The 21032-nt window shown below is 35.9% G+C and overlaps 1 protein-coding gene across 8 annotated transcripts in view; it reads left to right on the forward strand.

Annotated features, from left to right (window-relative positions):
• The window catches only part of LRCH1 (leucine rich repeats and calponin homology domain containing 1), a 113046-nt gene extending 92283 nt beyond the window's left edge, over positions 1–20763 (forward strand). For 5 of the 8 annotated variants that reach the window (XR_007631120.1, XR_007631121.1, XR_007631123.1 and 2 more), the window contains 3 exons: positions 504–581; positions 8349–8606; positions 17804–20445. Coding sequence is in view for 3 of the 8 variants with exons in the window: in XM_050334056.1 (XP_050190013.1) it covers positions 504–581; positions 17804–17917 (192 nt within the window). In the remaining 5 variants the exon portion in view is untranslated. Of the gene's footprint in view, positions 1–503; positions 582–8348; positions 8607–17803 lie in introns of all 8 variants that reach the window. The other 3 variants (XM_050334056.1, XM_050334057.1, XM_050334058.1) reach the window with 2 other exon arrangements.
• The last annotated feature ends 269 nt before the right edge of the window (positions 20764–21032 follow it).

Consider the following 21032-nt stretch of genomic DNA (forward strand, 5'->3'; position numbering starts at 1 on the left):
ATGAAATATATTTTTCAGGGACATTAAAATTGTGTATGGTTACTGTAAATTTGTGAGTACATAAAAAATTTAAGAGGAGTGAACCTGATAATTAGTTAAGTCTGTTCTCCATGATGTACATTAAAATCCTTCATCACTTTATTTGTTGTCCAGAAAATGAATGTTGTCTGTAACAATCTTTATAACAGGCATCTTTTAGAACCTCACAAGCTGAATGTGAAGAAGTGGAGATCTTAAATGTGCTGGTGACTTTAGGAGCTAAGTAAAAGCACATGGCATCCATCCACAATTTATTTGCTCTGTGTTTGTAGGCATGATGTTTTTAGAGTTGATGTTGAGCAGAAATTGCTCAATTTGCAGAAATGTTGAGCAGAATTTTATGCACTGTTATCAGGAGAAATGTGGAAATGGAGCATCAGTACAAGAATGATGCAGTAGGTAAATTGAAAGAATTAATGTTTTTGACTTCTTTTGCCATAGACTATTTTTTTTTTGTTTTACAGCCTAAACTTAGCATGGCCAAATGCAGGAGAAATGTGGAAAACTTTTTGGATGCATGTAGAAAACTGGGGATACCAGAGGTAATTTAATTAAGTCTCTAATTTCTAGATGTTAAAAAGTGCAAATTACTTTAAAAAGTTTTAAAAAAAGTTAATTACTTTAAAGCTGAAGGATAACTTTATGAATCACAGATTTTCATCAATAAAGATGCTTTTTTTAAAAAAAGTTGGTCTAAATGTGATTTAATACTACTTTAGTGCATTTAACTGGCTCATGTCATAGCATTTAAAAATTGCAAGTTTTGTCTTAAATTAGTAATTCAGTATTATCTCTAATTCCTCCTTATCTTTGTCATGGAAAGTAAGTAAGGAATTGTGATATAGATAATATGTAATTAGCCAAAAGCTTGCTAATTTTTTTCGTTGCGCAATATAACTGCATTTTTACCTTGTGCTTTTAGAATATGAACTTTATTCATTTTTAATTTCCTTTTTTTACAATATTTCCCTTTTTTTACAATACTGGGTAGTTTATGCGTTGTAAAAGTGACTAATAGCACACTCAATCTCTTGTACTGAAACATTTCCACAGTGATTTGAAGAAAAGCATTGTGTGTTAGATGTGGAAAGTACATATGTATAAGGTTCTGTGATACAGGTACAAGTGTTTCAGGAGTTGGAAATAGGGACATTGCAGTGTTTGATATTTTCTGCTTTTCATTTAGGAATGGCAGCATTCATCATGTGATTTATTTTCATCTTTATAACTAATGAATGCTGGAGTTCTATTGGGAGTATTTTAAAGACTTGCATATGATCTAGAAGAACTTATTAAGAAAAAGTTAATTTCAAAAATGTGACCTCAAAAGAAGGTAAAAGGATTATACAAGGCCCTTTTAATCTGAACACAAGAAAATTGCATTATGTATTTTCACTGTTGCCTACATATGACAGTATAATGAAGGCAGTTCTTTTTAATCTGTTTCAAGAATGCTGAAGTGAAAGAATATTTTGTGTGATCTCTCCCACCATCCCCTTGGGGAGCAGATGGTAATGAAAAGATTTCACATTAGGAAAGAATTCCAATTTGAATTCTTTGGTTTTTTCTGTATTTTAGAACTCGATTTGGAGGACAGAAAAAGTAGCAGATCATTTTTGCTATTTGTAGGAATTTTGAGGGGGAGACTTTATCTTACAGTTCCAATGAATGGTTCATCATAAATTTAATTTTACAATTCAGTGTAATGGCTGGGTCTCTTAAGCTGTAATAGGTCATTTAATTCTTGTAATTATGTAATTTATTATGTTAGAATGATTTCATGTTAAAGGTAAAATTTCACTTCAAAGAAGATCAAAATCTCAGTGTTTTGGACTTGTAAACATGGAGTGTTTAAGCTGCCCCAAAGCTCAGTGTCTTCTGATGCATCATGAGTTATCAGTGAATTAGAATCAGATATTTCTGTCTATAGCCTGTTGGGAAAGAAAAGGCCAAGAGCTGTTTTCATTGCTGTCACGAGATCTTTCAGAAATGGAAATAGAACAGAAATATTTATAAAGTTCCTTGCAGAGCCATATTACAGATGGGTAGGTAAGCTAAGCCTTTATGATTTTTTTTGTAATTTTGAATTTCTATAAGTAAACTTTCTGGAGAGACACCTTTTTGGTTTTTTGTGAATAGACAGTTTCATATATAAATTTATTATTCCTCCTTTTTATTGCTTCCAGTGAAATTAGTGTTGAATGTTTTAGGATTTTTTAAAAAACTTTATTAAAATGTGTATTTTGAAGAGCTGCACAGAAGCTCAAGCCCTAGACCACTTCTCACCAGTCTGATCTATGAACTAACCATCCTTATGAACCTAAATAAGCATTAAGTTCTCTTGAGAAGAAAAACTCATTCTCTTAAACACTAAATGAATGGCTTGCAATTGTAAATATAAAATAGGTTTTAAGTACTCTAAGGATTTTCTTTTTTATTAGCTGTTGGTAATTTGCAAATGTATGTATTTTCTATAGATTTTGAAAATACATTATGGTTTGGAATTAGCTGGTAGATGCTAGAACTTCGCTGTGTGTTGGAGGGACATGTATTAGAAATGCAAAGTTGTGTAATAGCAAGTATGACAGTCAGCTGTCAGAGTTTCTAAAGAACTACAGATGGCGTGCTTAATGCTGCTTTTGATTGATGAGTTGTATGTTGCCTCACTGTCTCTGGAGAAACGAGTAAAAGGAGTGTAGTGAGTTACTACTTTTTTTTGAAAACAAGCATCTTACATGGGAAAGTGATAGGTTCCACTTTTGGGTCCTAATACCCATAGATGTTGGGCTTTTTGGTGCTACTTGTGTCCATGTTCAGTTCCTGAGAATTAACTTGAAATTCTGTTGCATGGGTTTTTAAAGGATTTAAAATTGTCATGATTCATGTTGGTTTCTTTTCAGTTATTTAAAGAGTAGAGTACATACTGTTTCCTGAACTCCACAGGTTTGGAATAAGACCCTGTTTAATCATGTCAAATGAAAACAAGAAAATAGCTAAGTAATTACTATGTTGTGCTGATGTGCATGGTTTCTTACTCCGTGGTTTTCAGCATTCGGTTCTTGGGTTAAAATTGCTTTGCCCAGAATGATCCTGGGAAACTTCATACAGGTTTAGAAAAATGAAATTGGTATCGAAATGTGTCCCACTGAGTATCAGACATTGTCATCTTGACAAAAGAATCACAAATACAAAATTCAGGAACATGGGGATCTCTTTATAGTGATGGGGAATGTAGATGATTCTAAAGCCATTACCTGTCAGATGAGAATTTCAGTACAATGAGGGACATGTTGAAATTGCTTTCTCTTAATGACCGTATGATGCTCCTGATTGTATGCAGAAGGGATGTGCTGGGTCATATGCAAAAGGGATCTTTTTAAACGTATGGTTCTGACCCTTAATAAGAAACTAAATAACAAGGCCCTGACTGCGCTGGCAGCCTATCAAAAGTGTGGGAATTGAAGGACAATTGAGTTGTGTCCAGTTTTGCCACTAACCTTTACTGTAGCACCTTATCAGAGATTCTTGTAGATCATTTTTTGAGACAAAACATTGGGTTTGTTTGATGAGAAAGGAATGGTGCCAGGTAAGTATCTGAAAGCCTGAAGATTGAGAAAATATCTGCAATGTCCCTTGAGAGGTATCTGACAAAAAGGTACAATCTTTGTCTCTTGGAAAATTACAAAGGAATACTTTATTTTGCATTGTTAACTAAACCCCACCCAATTACCTAATCTCCTCTGTAATAGTGGTAGAGTGACAAACAGTCTGACTTTCTGGCTGATACTGATTAAATAAGCAGGCAAGTGGCAGTATATGTGTGATAAAAAGGGCTACTGTTCCTACTGTATTTCTCAGTGACATGCACTATTTGGATGGTGCCATTCACTGGACTACATCGTTAATGTCGTATGGACCCACAAATGATGCCACCCATGCTGCTTACCCAAAAATGTTCACCTATATTGTACACACCCTCTCATGCTTTATGGGTTTAAAAAAAAGCTATTTTTTTATTTTTTCTGTTGCCTCTAAGCAACAGAAGCCTGTGGGCTTCAAAGTGTCAAATGTACCACTTCCAGTGCAGTTTTAATCTTCCTGGTAGCATCTCATCCCAGAGGTTTTAAAAATTATAAGAAGAGTGAATCATTATCACATGAGTATGTCTATGAAGTTATGGAAGTATTTTGATTTCACCTGCTCTTTCATAGAACCAATAGCAATATATGTAAATAATTGCAAAAACTTTCATACACATTTCTTTGAATTGTCATTGCCACATCAGTATTCATACTGTAGCAAAAAAGTAGACTTTTCCATTTTAACCTGCAAATTAATAACTTAATTAAATTTGAGCTGTTATTATTGGTAACTATATTACAGAGTATTTTTTCTTATACACTTTCAGTAGTGTTAACAAATATTCCTGTCAAAAGGAAAAAGCATTTGTTTTTTGGTGGGCTGAATGATACTTTTATTACAAGTAAGATTTAGACCAAAACAAAGCTGTAAATTCAGTATGTTATTTGAAAGGCAAAAGCTACAAGTTTTGGGTTGCATTTCTTCTCATTCTCAACTATGAACAAAGAAGGCATATCAGAAGTAGGATCTTCTAAGCATTTTTTCAAAAGAAAATGAACAAAGTATTTTCAGTGTCTGTGAAATTAGCTTTTTACAAAGACGCATGTTTTTTTTGATATGCAGATTACACTAATGCAATATCTTAAGTCTTTTGGCCCTTTTTGGGGCCTCTTCGGGTCAGAGAAATTAGCTTAATTTTTTTAAAAGGAAAGAAGAACTTTCCCCACATACACACACACCTTCTTATTCTTCATATAGCTCGAAAAAAAGATAGACTTATGTTATCTTGATTAGTACTAGAACAGTAATTTCTGTTGATAAAAAGTAGTGATAAAATGAAACCTTTCACAACCAAGTGTTCCAGAAAGAGTTTACCCAAGATTCTGTATTCCAGTGCATCAGTACTGATGCAACGTGGTTTAGTGGGACAAATTATATCTTGGGTGGGAATGGAAGACTTCTACCATGTCTCTCAAATTTCCAGTCAGTTACATAGTGTAAACATACTCAACAGAAAAGAGTGTGATGGTAAGAAATGGCCTTTTAGATTCAAGTTATCATATGAAGATGCAGATTACAAAAGATTTAGCTGTGACCCTTCCTGTGACTTTCGAGTCCTGCAAATGAATCTATTACTGCCTTTCAACCTCGTCCTCAGAAAACCAGGTCCACTATGGTGCAATGTCAGGCAGAATTATTCTAAAAATCCGTGTTAGTGTAGGAATTGAAAATTAAGTAAAACAATAAAATAAAAAAAAAAAGGAGGCTTTCATATTCTAAAAGTAGCAGAACAAAGTAAAGGAAGCAACTAAGCAGTTGAGTGTAAAGTGTTTTACCTTCTGTCCACCTGTTAGTTGATCAATTGGTAATCATGTTTCAGTTTAATGAAAGGTATATTATCATTGCCACTTATGCTTGTTTTCTGATCACTTCACATAATCAGTTACTTCTTCATAGTTTCATCATGAGACATCCATGAAGTTGCAGTAAGTTTTATGAGATATGACTCCTTTTTCCACCCTTTCCTTCTGGACTCGGTAATGTACATCGTTTGACCTACAGTGTGGAGTTAAGTGGTTCAGTACTCTGTCAGCTGGAGTTCTGAAAGCATAATTCTGAGGTTCCTTTCATTTGGGTTTTGAATACAGTGCATATGCACTACAGATTTCATTCCTTAATGCACTTCTGCAAACTTACTCTTGATTTTTTTTACCAGGGTCAAAATTTGAGGAGGTTGGTTCTGAAATGCTGTCTGTTTTCACAGTCACTGCTGGGGCATGTAGAATGAGGGTGGTTTGTGCACACAAGCAGCTGGTTATGCTTTTGTTGTTCCACTTCTGTCTTACTGTGTTTCTTCTGTGTGCATGATTTTGACAGCTGTATGATTTCATCATATGGCTTCACAGACATAAAAAGTCAGTCCGTAAATGTAATGATTAAGTATATGTACCTTTTTAGTTCTTACCAGCAGTAATTGCAATCCCGTAAATAAGAAGGGCAGTGCTTGCAATGGATGGGTGGGTGGGTGGTTGTCTTTGAGACTTGAGTTGAAGTCATGTACTTTTTCAGTATTTGAAGATGTCTTGTTTTAGTTTCATATTTTTATTTCACATCATCAGAAAAATCCTGGTAACTGCAGTGGAAATATATTCACCATTACTGAAAAACTATTTATTTTTCTATCCACAGCTACATTACAGAAGTTTAAAATACATGAAATATAAACATTTTACATAAAGAATGAATGTAACACTAAATTATCCATTGTCACAGAACACACAAAAGTAATCAGATATTTCTAGGACTTTGCCAGATTTCACTGAATTCCACTAAAACACAGCATGACAGTTTCTGTAAGGAAGTTTCTTCTGCATGTCTTGGCTGTTTATGTACGCTCTGGCTTCTCCTGTATGCTTCTTGGGATGTTAATCTCTGGTTAACAAGTTCATCACTCTCTGTAAAAATTCAACCTATTATCAACTCTCGTTCTCTAACTCTGAAATTACTTCCTTCTCCATTTGACAGCAGTAGGGATTGTTGGCATTGTTTTGGGGGTTCTGGGACAAAAATTAAAAAACGTTCCTTGTTTTAAAGTTCTGGCAAATTTCTTTTAATGTAAATTTAAGTTAAATGTATCATAGATATTTATTTTTGGGATATATTTGCAACAGGTAGGAATTGAGTCTTATGTGCTCTTACAAAATTCATCCAGCATTTGCTGGGTTTATTGGTGTCTTTGGTAAAAGTGCAGTATATTACACAGTTGGTAGTCCCGAGTGGTTTACCCTAAAACTTGTTTCTCTGGTAAGCAGCTTGTGGATGTAGGTGTTCTTGAATACAGTACTTATCCTATCCCATTTTTAAGCAAGATCAGCATGTTTTGTGATGTTTGTGAGTTTTCATACTCTAGAAAATGACAAATGCAGTTGCATCGAAGTCTGTTATCACACTAGAGTTTTGAGTTAAAAAAATTCTGAAAAATGACTGCAAAAACAGTGTTGTTGCTAGGCAGGTTGGTTTACCCCCTCTGTATCTGCTGGCCTGAGTAACAAAATTTTGCAGCTTTTGACTCCTGGTTAAGCAAAAAAAAAAAAAGTGTCACTCTTTTCGTTGCGTATGAATGACAGTTCTGACTTCCAGTTTTACTAGTCACATTTCAGGATAGAAGGCCTTTTTGAATATTTTAAAGTTAATTTTATTTCAAACTGGACCCAGAAACTTTTTACTAACAGAAAACAGACATTGAACTTCCATGTCTTGGCTTATTTGGTGTACTGTGACTTCATTAAGGAAGTGAGAATGAAAAGCTGCTGCTTCCTCTCAAACAGGGAAACTCTTATTACATGTAATTTTATTCAGTAAGTATTCATAGTCTTAGTAAGGCCTTATTTGCAATGTAAAATGGTGTATCTTAGATTGTGTTTTGAAAGTACTAGTGTTGCTTTCTTTGATTTTAATGTTAAATATAATGTGAGCATATTGATATTATTATTACATATTACACTTCATTTTGTGTGACTAGTCTAGAGTAAATTGCCACATCGAGTCATTGATACTTTCCAAAGAAGGTATGGGAATCTAACCTGCTAATAATTTAGAAAATGCTACCTAAGGAATTTAACATCCAATTCTGCAGTCTAGAAACTATTAAAGTTAAGTATAGTTAGTGCTGCATTGACTTTTTCAGTTTCTATCCCACAGTATCATTTAAGTTGATATTTGAATTCTAAGTTTTAAATTATTACTTTAGAGAATTTTGCACACTTCTAATGATTTCTGTAAGTACTTTTTCTCGATGCTTCATATTGCTGCTGCTTGTGCTTTTAACAGCTTTCTAACCCACTGTTTGCTGTTATATAAGTTGGATTTTACAGCTGGTTCCATTTAAGCATTTGAATGAGGCCCAGATGGCCAAAGGTGTGCAGATCTCAGTGGAATGAGTGGATCACATGCACCTCCTCACCCTTGTGAATCTGGGCATAATTTTGGAAGGATTTGAAGGCCTGAACTCTTCTAGCTTAACATTCTGATGTTATATGATAGCTTCAGTATTTAGAGGAAATAAAAGAAAGATGGGATGCCTAGTGAGTAAGGCAATACTCAGAAGAAGCTATTCCTACGTGTTTATGCTAGAATATTGTGATAGTTTATTTATCAATATCTTTCTATTTTTGTATTTTTAATTTTTTGCACTCTTTTTCTGTTCTAATGGCTGCCCTTCGGGATAGGCTGACCTCTGCTCTCCGTATGACATCCTGCAGTCGGATATTCGTCACATTCGAAAGACTGTTGACACTCTGCTCGCCCTCGGGGAGAAACCCCCACAATCAACTTCTACTTTTCGCTCCTGGGATCTATTAGGCTTTTGTCTTTTCCATATACTTTTTATAGTCTTGATGTATATAACTTATCACTGGAATTTGCTAACAGCATAACCTGTTCGCATGTGCACAAAAACTTTCTGCTTTGTCTCTGACAAATTACAGGTACTTAATTTCCTTCCTTTGCCTTACAAACTCCTCCCTTTCCCTTGCTTCCCTTCCTTGTAATATCTTTATTAATCTCTTGAAATAGGAGAGAGAAGGAGTAGCATCTTGAAGGCAAGTCCCATGTCTTCTATCACCTCTAGCTCTAGTTTAAGAACTTATGTACCTCTATATTTATAGTTTTTCTTTCATGTTGCCTAGACTACACGCTAAATGTGTTAAAGCAGTGAAGCTACTCTTATTCCACTTTTGGGTGTAGGCTAGATGTGTATCACAAGCTAGACAGAACTAAGCCTCTTTCTTTTTGTGAAAATCTGAGAATGCTGCAGATATGGAAGCAACTGAGGTGGCACTTTAACAGATAATAGTATTTTCTGTATTGGTGCCGTTTATCTCGGCATATGTTGTATTACAAGCACTTAGAGAACTATCTTTCAAATTACTGGGGTTTTTTAATTCTTTATATTAACAAGAGTACTGTAACTTTAAAGATTGTTGTTCATCTCTCCTGTTCTGATTAAATTCCATGCTGGAGTAGTTATGTGTTCTTACTTATATTTTGGTTTTCTCCAGATTCCATAGAATAATCTTTTTCTTCTGCCGCACAAAGCAGTGTTGTACTGCTTTCAAAACTTGCTACATTACACCCCAAAGATGACTGTAAGTTAGCAGTGGGTACGAGCAAGCCATAGAATGCAGGGACTTGAGAATGTTTCAGGATGAAGATCATACATTACACGTGACACAGTAAGACAGACTGAGGATAAGCTGTTAGACTCCTGTATCTGCCATCTTATGTGTGGCGTCAAGCAAGTCACGTCACTATCTTCTCTGTTTCATCACCTGTGAAAATGCAGGCACTGTTTGTTTGTTTGTGTGTGTTTATAGCAAAGACAGTGTAGCTCAGAAAACAGATCATCTGGGCAGACTCCAGCTTTTCTATCCTGGGAGGTTTTAAAGGAAAGGTTAGACATTCATTAGCCAGGAGGTGTTTTGGTATGTTTGAATTCTGCCTATGGTTGGACTGCCAGACTGATGACCTCCATTTCCCTTCTAGTTCTGTGTTCTGTTCATCTACTGTAAAACTTCAAATAAGACAATTTTTTTTGTTGTTTTGCTCCTTGTTGACATGAAATATACAAATGAAAATTGATTGAAAAATATAAACCTATAATGACATTGCAGTATTGGCCTAGATGCTGCTGACTAAATTTGTAACGTAGTCTCAGGCTATCTAACCAAAGGACCTCAGTTTCATGTCTTGGCAATACATGCATTCACTTATCACTGTCTAGTGTATAATAAAATTACCTATAAACTTTTAGTGGATAACTAGCATAGGAACTTAAATGTTACTGATTATTCTGGCCATGTGGCTATGATTTAATGCTGCACTATAAATATCCCCATTCCATAGATACTTGTAAAATTTTGTAAAAAAAATTCCAAGCGCAGTTCTATCCCTAGTTTCTGTGGCTTATATATATATCCACACATATATATATACATATATAGTTTGAAATGTATCATTAGGTATGTATTTTCGGATTAAAAAATTAATTTCAGACAATAGATAAATCAAATACTTCGAAGGATTTAGTGTCTAGCAGCTTCCACTGCATACGTATAACAACTGTTTCGTAAAGGTGTCTGTCATCTGGGACCAGACAAGTTCAGTAGTGAGCCCTCCTAAGCTCTTGATACTTGAGAATTGGTACTAGTTATTCGGGTGGGCAGCTATAGACTTGTGCTCTCATCCTGCACAGGCCTGTCTTTTAACTGTGTGCCTGGTTTCAGTGATACCAATACCAGACACTTGTTTACTCAGAGTCAGAGCTTGACGTTTAAGCTTCCGCTTTCGTCGGATCTTTGTCTTGATATTGATTTTCTTGTTTTAACAATGTTGCTTTTCTACTGAAACTGAGAAAGTGACATAATGCTTGAATCAGTTCAGAATCTGTTTAATTCTGTGTTTCTCTATAATCCAGCGTAGGTGATTGAGGCAAAAGTGATGTTTTCTGTAGGGCTGAGATTTCACTACTGCTCCCATAAGCGGCAAACAGGTCTCCTGTTGATGCTGTGTGTTGTGCCCTTCTTATGTAGTGCTGAACTGCATGCATGAGTACATTTTTTGAAGTTAAAAAGTCATTTGGAGAAAGGTTTTGCTACCATCCTGTAGTACACATCTGTCTCGTTGTCTAATATCACATCTGATTATCCACCGTAACCAGTAACTTTGGTGTAGCAGGTAAGAGAAGGAGTAGATTAGTGTGTTTAGCATTTTCAGTGTGCAGAAATGGAAGTTCATGTCTTCATTCTTTTTGAATGTTTTATCAGAGTAGACACTGGGTTAGAAACTGAACTAATATCATGCCAGTGTAGACCAGATGAATCTATCCCAGTCATGGTGGCACATAATTCCAACACTTGTCAAAGTTTTAACTTTTCATATGCTTACCATGCAAACAGAGCTGTTGTTTAGTTACTTAGAGTACATTTTCTATGGGTTCTCAGCTATGACAATATACAGTAACTAAAGTATAATGTTACAGGCATTTTCTTGTAATTAGAGATGGTGAAGCTGTCTTGAATGAGACTGTGACAATATATACTTACTTCATAGCAAGCACAACTGTGCTATCATACATGTACCTTATCCAGTTTTGTAATTTTTTTGGGTTGTTATTGATTACACTTCCAAATATATATAAATCTTACATGGAAACAAATAATGAAATATGCCCTTACATTTTCTAAATGTGATTATAGTAAAGTTTCTCAAAATATTATTTCAAATATAATGAAAACATGAAAATCTGTGTGCTCATCCCTGAAGGCAGTAATTCTTCCACTAAGTGGGGAAGTGAAAACTGAAACATAGATGTAGCTGGTTAATCTACTCTACTGGGTTCTTTGTTAAATTCAGAGTCTTGTTTCTGTGCTGCTGTTCCTGTGGCTTCAGTACTTGGGAAACAAACAGTTCGACTGTTTGGTGGTTCTTCACCTTTGAGAGATCCCAATGTGGCGACATTCAGTCATACACAATTGGTATTTACTTCTCACAGCCAGTCACATAAGTTGATCACCTGGGGTTTAAAAAAACTGTGTACTGTGGTTCACCCCCATATTCATTAATAACATTAATTATATTTGCTGCTCTGTTTCTTTTCCCATTCATTTTTTTTTTCCATTGCAATGATCATCAGAGATTTTCAAACCATGATTTCTTAATAAATTGGTTTCCAATCTGTACTGTATCCACCATATTGATTGCTGGTTTATCCTGTGGAGGTCATCTCATCCATACTGCAATAAAGTAATAAATACAACTTGTAGTGGATATACTTGCAGGTAAAATGTGTTTGCACTGGATTGAAAGTGGTATTTTGATGTGAGGATTTGGCCTTCTTTTCAAGTGTACTGTAATGCAGTGTAATAGTCCTTCAAATGCCTCTTGCTTGTATATTAGCAAGTTTTTACAGCTGATAGCTGTATATAGATCCCATTATGTTCCTAATAAGTTTTCTGAAAGTTATGCTTAATGTGAATGGGGATTGAAGTAGATCTGAGCAAATATGCAGTACAGTTTTTTACTCAATATACATTCATAAGTTTCCAAAGTATTGCTATATCAGGTTTTTTTTTTAATTTTATTCCTGTTACAAAAAAACCCCAAACCAACAACAACAACAACCAACCAAACAAACACAACCAAACCAAAAAAAGGGTCCTATATGAAGGCTGAGATAAAAATAGTGCAACTGGGTTTATGAACCTTTACCATTTCTAGCACATAAGCTGCTTTACGCAGAAAGAGTGGTAGAAAAATACTTTAAGGTAATGAACTATTCTACTTTGATGATACAAAGCACTCATTTCATCACTCTGTCTCTCAGAATGAAATGTATAAGGATATGGCCTAATTGATATTTCCCCTTAAGTATTCATTTTCTTGTAATGTTTCATGTGTGTCTGTCTTTATTAAGATTTTTGTTCCTTGCAGTTTTGGGGCATTGTTTTCTAAACATGTTAGAATAAAACTATGAGACATTTTTGTAAAATATAGGGTCTACTTTTAAAATTTTATGATTGAAGGCTACAATTTATAAAGACTCTGAAGCCCACCATCTACAGTTACAATTCTGTAAATATTTGCAATTTATTGAGTCATCAGAAAATGCACATATCCAGACATCTAATTGGCTATTCCTCCAAATACAAAATTGCAGCCATAGTATTGAAGGTCTAAGGATTTGTTGGGTTTTTTTTTCTTTGTTAGATCTGGCCATAAATGTACACTTTAGAAAATATACTAATCTTTCCATTGGAAATTAAAAGAAAAAACCAAAATATGCCTGTGCTTTTTTAATCTTCCACTCTTTTCTTTTGTACTTCAAATGGTACCTTCAGAGCATTTGGACACACACAGACATCAACAGTAATTGTTGAAAAATATATAGAAAGACATAATTTCAAATTTTCTTATATGAAAAAGTAAATATTTGCTATAGCTTTTTCAAGTCTCTAGAAAGAAAATTGACCTTGACCTAACAAAATGTCAAAAGTTTTGTGTAGTGGACATAAGTTTGGTTAAACGTAATGCCCTGATGTTTCTTTTAGTGACCTCCCATTTCAGAGTAGTTGGCTCCAAACATGAAATGTTGTGCGTTACATGAACTTAGTTTTTTTAATTTAAATTGCTTGGAGAAATTGCATCTTCCAGTATTACATTTTTTAATGAGTATTTTATTTTTCCCCTGTAGATCTGAAATGACATATTCTACAAATAACAGGGAAGAAAGATGTTGCCAAATTGTAGAATGCCTTATCTCTTTATTTTTACTAAGAAATACAGTTGGACCCTGCTGTTATTATGATGTGGTCACTTTACTGCTTGCCCATCTGATATTATGGCAGCAATGTCTTTTTTGATAAATACTTACTCCATCTGAATTGCCAAGCTGCTTGGCCTACCATAAACTAATTCTAGCAGTTGTCTTGACTTTGAAGTCATGTGGTGTCAACGAAAATAGATGTGTCTGTGGAGTGTGTCACGTATCCTTGTGGGATTAGTGTCCTTGTGTATTCCTGGCTTTCTTCTACGCTGTCTAATTCAGACATTTTGTTCCAGGATTAGAAACTTGCTCTGGCAAGCACATGCACACGTGTATGTTAGTGGATACACCTGTTGTACTGTCTCTCTGTGTTGGTTTGTGATTCAACCTCCTGGCTGCTGCCTCCTTTTTGTGTGCACTTTTCAATATTTTTGCCATCAGGAGGGGTTTGTTCTTTTGCTTCATGCTGAGTTTGAAAACATCTGTATCCATTCAAAAGGGCTGTGAGTCTGTAGAAAGTGGTTTGCTTGCAACAAGTATATAAGTTCTTTTGTGTTCTTAGGGAGAAAAAAAATTTAATAATATATTAGAACTTAATTTTTATAGTAGATAGAGAAGGGAGATGCTACTATGAGTGTAGTGGCAGCCCTTCCCACCACAGTTGTTTTAAAAGGCTTTTAGGCTGGTCTTGAGAATTAGTAGCCAGTTCTTCTGTCTGTTTTTCTGGGGTTTGTTCAGTGATGGTTTCAAGAGGGGTGTTTTTAGAGAGACAAGAAATACTTATATATTGAAGTGTTATGGATTTGAATCTATTGTAAAAGGGACAAAAATTTTATCAAAGGTTGAGAGAAGTGGGTGAGGCTGAATTTCCACAGTCATGGGTAAGTTTTCCTCTTGCTTGGTCAGGCATATTGCCTCAAAATGCCAAGATTAAAGAAAAGTTTCAAAATCTTTATGGCTTGCAGTTTCACAGCTCTGGTGTCAATGGTTTCCAGAAAGCAGTTTTAGTGGGTTAGGGAGTGAGGCAGAGCGTGGAAAATGGACTGTGCTGCAGGGACAGTGGCTGAACCTGAGTACAGACATCCCTGGGATCTTGGCCCCAAGTAACTGCTGTTATGATGAGTTTTTATTGGTGTGCTCTGGATTCCATCCTTGGCAGGATTCAATTTTTCTTGTTCTGAGAGGTAAATACATGATTCATAAACTCTGATTTGAAAAGTGTGTGAGGCAGGGCCGATGAAAGCCATTTACAAAGTTTTGAAGATAGTGCTTAGGGCTTAGATAAAAGAACGATTTGTGACACGTTAGCATGAAGTCTGTTGTTTTTAGGAGATGGTGTCTGTCTCATTGTCAAGTTTGGAAAGTTCATCATAGCCACGTGTTTATCTGCAGAGTTATAAAACATTAGCCAAGTTCCATCTGCTTCATAAGAGAAGGCTGTCAATTATATGTTTCAAGCACTGATAAAGAATGATGTATAGTATAAAATGTTACATGCTGGGAGACTTCTCAGTCCTAGAACACAGTTGTACAGTCCTATTTTTTATAGAGCTCCTTGACCAGCTTTCCTGATGGGAGTGTGTATCTTGTAAATACAGCAGCGGGAGAGAAGTTGCTTTATATAAACTAAATTACTATACTGTATTTAAAAGAATTAGATAATGTATTGTTTTTTAAAAGAGAAAAATCTCATTGCATCGAGGTTTTATACTAAAAATCTACCAGTCTGTGGAACAAGACCCTACTATGCAAGGCCAATGAAAAGAAGCAGAAGAGAGTGGAAAGAATAGCACTTCATGTGTGTGATTTGCATTCTCAAACAGGATTTTTTTTTAAATTATCCAAATCAGAGCATTGTAGATTTTTATATGAACTGTTTCAAGGCATTAGATTAGCAAAATGTCTAGTAGAAATAACACATTTAAAATAGAAATATTTGGAAGGCTTTTTTTCCCCCTTTTATTTCATATTGTTATCTCTACCTGCTCTTGTAGGTTCTCTAAAATATGTTTATATATTTCTCTGGGAAAGGTACTTTTTTCACAGAGGAATAAAAGTTGGGGAGAACCATCTCTGACAGCTTGCAGGTCAGTATTTCAGTCAGAAGAACAAACAGGATTGAAACTGCAGAACTCAGTGTCTTAACTTAATGAGCAATTTAGGGCAGGTTTGGAATGGAAATGCGAGTGATGACCTGGAATGGCTGTAAGATGGGGGTAGTTCTTTGTGCTGAGGGGGCAAGGAGCTGCAGCAGAGAGGGTCAGGATGGCAGACAGCAGCAGGAGGCATTTTGCCACAACTGTTTGGTCAACGTGAATCTGAATCAACAAACTCAATGGAAGTGGAAACGCAGCATTAGCAGATCACCAGAATGTTAGAGCATCTTCCCTATGGGAAAATATGTGTTGTCCATCTCCTGCACACCTACTCAGCCAAGTTTCTTGAAGATTATCTGTTTGAAGTGGTTTCTTGGGTCATAAAAAAAAACTCTCAAACATAAAATATTAAGTAGTAAATATAAAATGTAAGTAAAACATAGGTAAATTAGAGTTACCAGTATCAGATGCCATGATTTTGAATCGTTTGGCTCTCATTTTTAGGTTCCGTAGTTAATAGGTAAGTTTTGCGGGTTTTTTTCCCCCCATTGAGGCTGGGGTGGGGTGTGAAGAACTTCACCAAAAATTTAAGCAAGCTAAATGTTGGTTATGGATAAAGGAAATACTCATTAACGAAAGAAAGTCATAAATATCAGCAGCAGTGCAACAGCTATTTAATACTGGTACTTTCTTGATGGAGCTGTGGCCCACTGGGGAGAGTTTTCCTGAACAAGGACTGGACAACAGTGGAAGCAGACAAAAACAATTAATCATAGCTGCATAACATAGTACTACAAACGATGTATAAATTGTACTTTTGTGTCCCAGTTCAATAATTTTGAGTATTATATTTAGTTTTAAGGGGTCCGTAGGAGTCAGGGGAGGGACTAGAGCTGAAAAAATGTGTTGAAGAGATTAGTAATGTTTAAATTGAAGAAATAATCAGTATAAGAAAGTGTGGGAAAAGAACATAAATTGTATAAAGGTAAAATCAGGGAATCTTAGTTAACATGCAGAAGCAAGAAGAATATTCAGTAGAAGACAGGCAGTTAATTAAAATAGGATCTGAAATGCATCAGTAATTTTAAAAGCTAAAAGTTTATTGAATAGCTAAGATATTCAATAGTGAGAATATCAAAACTATCTCTTTCCAAAAGATCAGGATCCCGAGTCTGCCGATGGTTACGTATGGATGCATAGGAAAGGAGGAGAAGGTTAGACCACATAGATGGTGACTTTTCAAGCTTAAAGCAATGTGACATGCAGTTGAGCAGACACTGTTTCCATGTCTTTGTGTTTAATAGCGTTGTTCGGGGGTTTATTTTATCTGTATATTTTTGTCATCCCACTTACGCTTTTGGCTTTCATGTTGTGGTAACGAGTGTCACGGCTGTGATTATGGTTTATGTGATGCAGTCTAGCTCTTCCATTTATTTATTATAAACCTGCTGCCTGATTTCATAATTTCATTGATTTCATTAACAAGAATACCCAGTTACATTAAGAAAAACAACTTTTTAAAGAGAGAGCCAGTCATGACACTAGGCTGCCTCTCCAAGCAAGGCTTTCTCTAATTATTCACTGGTGAGTGTCTTGTTCCCTGTAGGAGATACAGTATTTACTGCTTGACTACTGTCTGGTATAATAGCTTCTGTGGACAGCCAGTACGTTTCATCTTGGCCATGATTGATGTGTCCTTATGGTGAATAAAGTTGATTCCTGGATATTTCAAATACGGAGATAATACTTGGAATGAAACACTTTGCCCACTGAATGCACAGCATTGCACACACTTTTGTGTAAATGCTAGTGCACAGCTTTTAAGGTGCATATCTTGGGACTAAGCCCTACCTCTCTAGAGCCCAGTGGTAGAATGCTTTTTGTCAAAACCCGCCTTCTGTCCCCAGACTTACACTCATGTAGTAACAAGGCAAATGCTGTGTTATCTTGCTTTGTAGGCAAAAGTTGGATGTGTGCTTGCTGGCCCTCGCCTTAGTTAATGTGTTTACGTGCTGTAATGACCGCAGAACAGGTTGGTTTCTGAGGCCCAGAATATTAGCAGATCTCTCACTAACTTATAGGTGTAATGAAAGCAAAATCAGAGACTTTCTGTAAAAATCACAGGATGTTCTTTTTAATTAAAAATAGGAAACAGTTCCTGCTTGCTGGGCTTTGTGTTCCAAATGTGATCATGTAAAGCAAGGTTTTGCAGTGTGTACTGAGTATCTTAATCTTTACTCCTTTGTTGTTTTTTTTTTTCCCCTAGGAAAAGCTCTGCCTACCACATCACATCCTGGAAGAAAAGGGCTTGGTAAAAGTGAGCATAACAGTTCAAGCATTGCTAGATGTAACCACAGTGAAACAAGCTTTATTCACATGAAACTACTCTCTGCTGTTACCAGCTCCACTGTGCCATGAAAGAATCAAAAAACTGCCCGTCTGTTCAAACTGCATTGAAAAAAAACCCCCAGTACTCCAAGAGTATTCTTACACTTTTCATTTTAAAACTGTGTTTCAGACTGTACATACGTGTCAAACTACAGAGCAGAAACTAAACAGAAACACTTTCTAGAGGAAGTTGGCACTTCACTGCTTTTACAGCTCACTTTGTACAGTACTTTACTAAAACAACCACCTCTCTGCCACTTAAAAATGTGTGGAGCACACAGCTGTCTTGCAGCAAGATACCTTGGTATTATTAAACTAAGAATTGCTGTAATCATTTGGGGGGAGGGAGAAGGGAGAGTAAATCAGACTGGCTACCACGTTAGGTTTTTCTGCAGTTGTGTCAGGCTATTGCCTTTTAAAAATATCCAGACATAAAATATTTATATAAATATTATTTATTAGTGAGTTGTTATTCATCCTTTGGATGCAGAATGTAAATTAGGAAACTGTATTTTATTACTGCTTTTTTTGTGGTTAAACACTTTATTTTAATATAAATAGTTATTTTTTATTCTACTTGGTGTGCAGTAGCTCTAGATCTTCAAAAATTGTATTTTCTAACATGCAAGATAAAAAAAGCAAACAAAATAGGTGCTTTTATTAAAAGAAGAGCTAGCTGGAATGGAATTCTTTATTTCTTGATCTGTGGAACATTGGTAAAAAATTGTCTGCATTCCATTGAGTTTCCTACATTCCAGTAGCACTTCTCCCCTCACTCCACTAAATCGGCTGAAACTGAGAGCACACCCATTTTATTTGTATATAGATGTTTAAAAACAAAAACGAAAAAAGGAAATATGTAAACTTGAACAATAAATGTGAACAAATATTTTTGATTGCTTATTTTACTATGCACAAGACATTTAACTTTTGCCACAACAAACTGAATGATATGCATTAGGATCACGTGTCTTGAAATAAAATTTTGCACTGTAACTTGATTTCTTTTAAGGACTACGGCACTACAGAACGAATACAAAAACATAGCACAAGACCATTAGCAAGATTCACCAGATAGCCAAAAAATTAATTTGTTTTCTTCAGTGATTCCTTCAAGAGGAGATAAAATTACTAAAATTGCCAAAGGCAGTCTCAAAGATGGGATCTTCTAGACCTTACCCGCTGCTGGGTACAGTGCTTCTCCTTAAGAGTCTCCGCAGAATTAAGCACAATGTTCTGTAGTCCATGTTTGCAGGATCAGACCTCTAATCCCATGTCAGCAATAGGAAATAAGGAAGGTTCTTCTCCTTTTTACCACTTCATGGTTTTTGAAGAGATTTTTAAAAGCATAATTTATTATTAAGACATCACGCATTTTAGATCAAAAAGGTCCAGCACAGCGATTCTCACACTATCTGGAACATCCATTTTTCATTCATACGAGAGGCCAGTGATGGGACCTGGGCAAGCAGGATGGGGAAGCTGCACGTGGTGAAAGGCAAGCAGGCAGGGGACACACAGGCAGGTAGTTGGAAATGCAGAGTGGCAAAAAAAGAGGCAATGTGGTGGGAGGATTAAACATTTAAGCAAGAGCATGTGGAGAGAACTATCACATAAAAACTTTTGGGAAGAATGATACACACTTGTCACTACCACCTATCCAGGCAGTTTCACACCCATTCACAAACACTGCATTCAAACCCACCACTGTTCCAGTGGCAGATTTTTAATGGCTCACACGGTATTTGAACACAGACCATGCGCTTTGATACCACAAATTGCTGCCGTGCTGGTGTGTAGTGACAGCAAAGTGTTAGGAGGAGGAAAGTGGGCTCGCAGACAATGAGGCATCCAGTATGCGTGGAATATCCAGTTACTTCAACCAAAGCAAAAGCATTAATTTTATAGAGGGAACATCGACTTAAATTGTAATTTTGATTGGCAGCTAGCTTATTGTTTCCTTTAAAATGTACTGTGCACTTTAACACTAAATGAAAATGTATTTTAATATTTTACAGAGCTGCACAAATATCTGTTTTGTCAAAAGCAAGAGCAATGTAAAGAAAATTAAGTTTTCAAGTCAGAGTTTATCAAATCTTAAAAGCATTCAAGGATTGAGTATAAAAATAGGAATATTGATTTCTGCATCTTGAGGGATAAAATGCAGGTTTCCTGAGTATTTTTTTACAATGTATATATGTCAACATGAAGCTTTGTAATTATTATTTTGACAAATCTTGTTTTTTCATAATTAAAATTTTGGTTTTTTTCTTCTGATAGTGTCTTTCAGTATTTGCTTGAAGTTGGCTGTAAATAAATAGCTCTAAATATTTTGTAATACAGCTTTTTTTATGCAGTCTTAACCTGTATGGCTAAAAAGAGAACCTTCATGAACCTTTGTACAATATTTATATGTGCAATAAAACATGCATGGCAAATCTATAATATCCTACGCAGTGAACATAATGTATATAGAAAATCTTTACTGTAGTTACAATTAAACTATATTATTTGCAGAAAGCCTTTAGTGACTATCCCTGTGATTGATGGTTTCTTGTGAGAGATGGTGTTTGGAGAGCTTAACACTGGGAATGATGGGTTGGGGATGGAAAATAAATGAATTTTGCAGCTAAACTAGGAAGAGGATCAAGCTGGTAACTGCTGGGTAACTGCAGATGTGGTTCCTGCACCTTTGCTACTCGCATTGTTAATGTCTCCTGCCAGTCCTTTAGTGACAGTAAATTATCTGCCCTCTGCTTCTAGGGCTGGGTGGGCTCAGGGGGACTCCTCCTTCCGTTTGTTCCTGCTCACGTTGATGTATAAGAGTCGTTCATTTTACTGCTTCCACTTCTCTGCACAGGGCAGTTTTTTGTCCTCCTTCCCCTCCTCCTGAAATGCAGAGATTGTTCTGCAGACTTCTGCTTTAAGCAAATAAAATGTGGCAATTCCATTATTCTGCTGAATCCGAGCAATAGTGCAGTAACAGCTTCAGACCTGGGGATGACCCAGTGCACCAGGGCTGTGCTGAGCTGCTCTGTGCTGCCCCTGTCTGCAGAAACAAGTAGTGGGTATTGCTGCTTGTAGGTAGGACACACAGACAGCTTTCT

The sequence above is a fragment of the Myiozetetes cayanensis genome, unplaced genomic scaffold, assembly GCF_022539395.1.
Source record: "Myiozetetes cayanensis isolate MyiCay16 unplaced genomic scaffold, myiCay2020 scf5-8, whole genome shotgun sequence".
Lineage (NCBI taxonomy): Eukaryota > Metazoa > Chordata > Aves > Passeriformes > Tyrannidae > Myiozetetes > Myiozetetes cayanensis.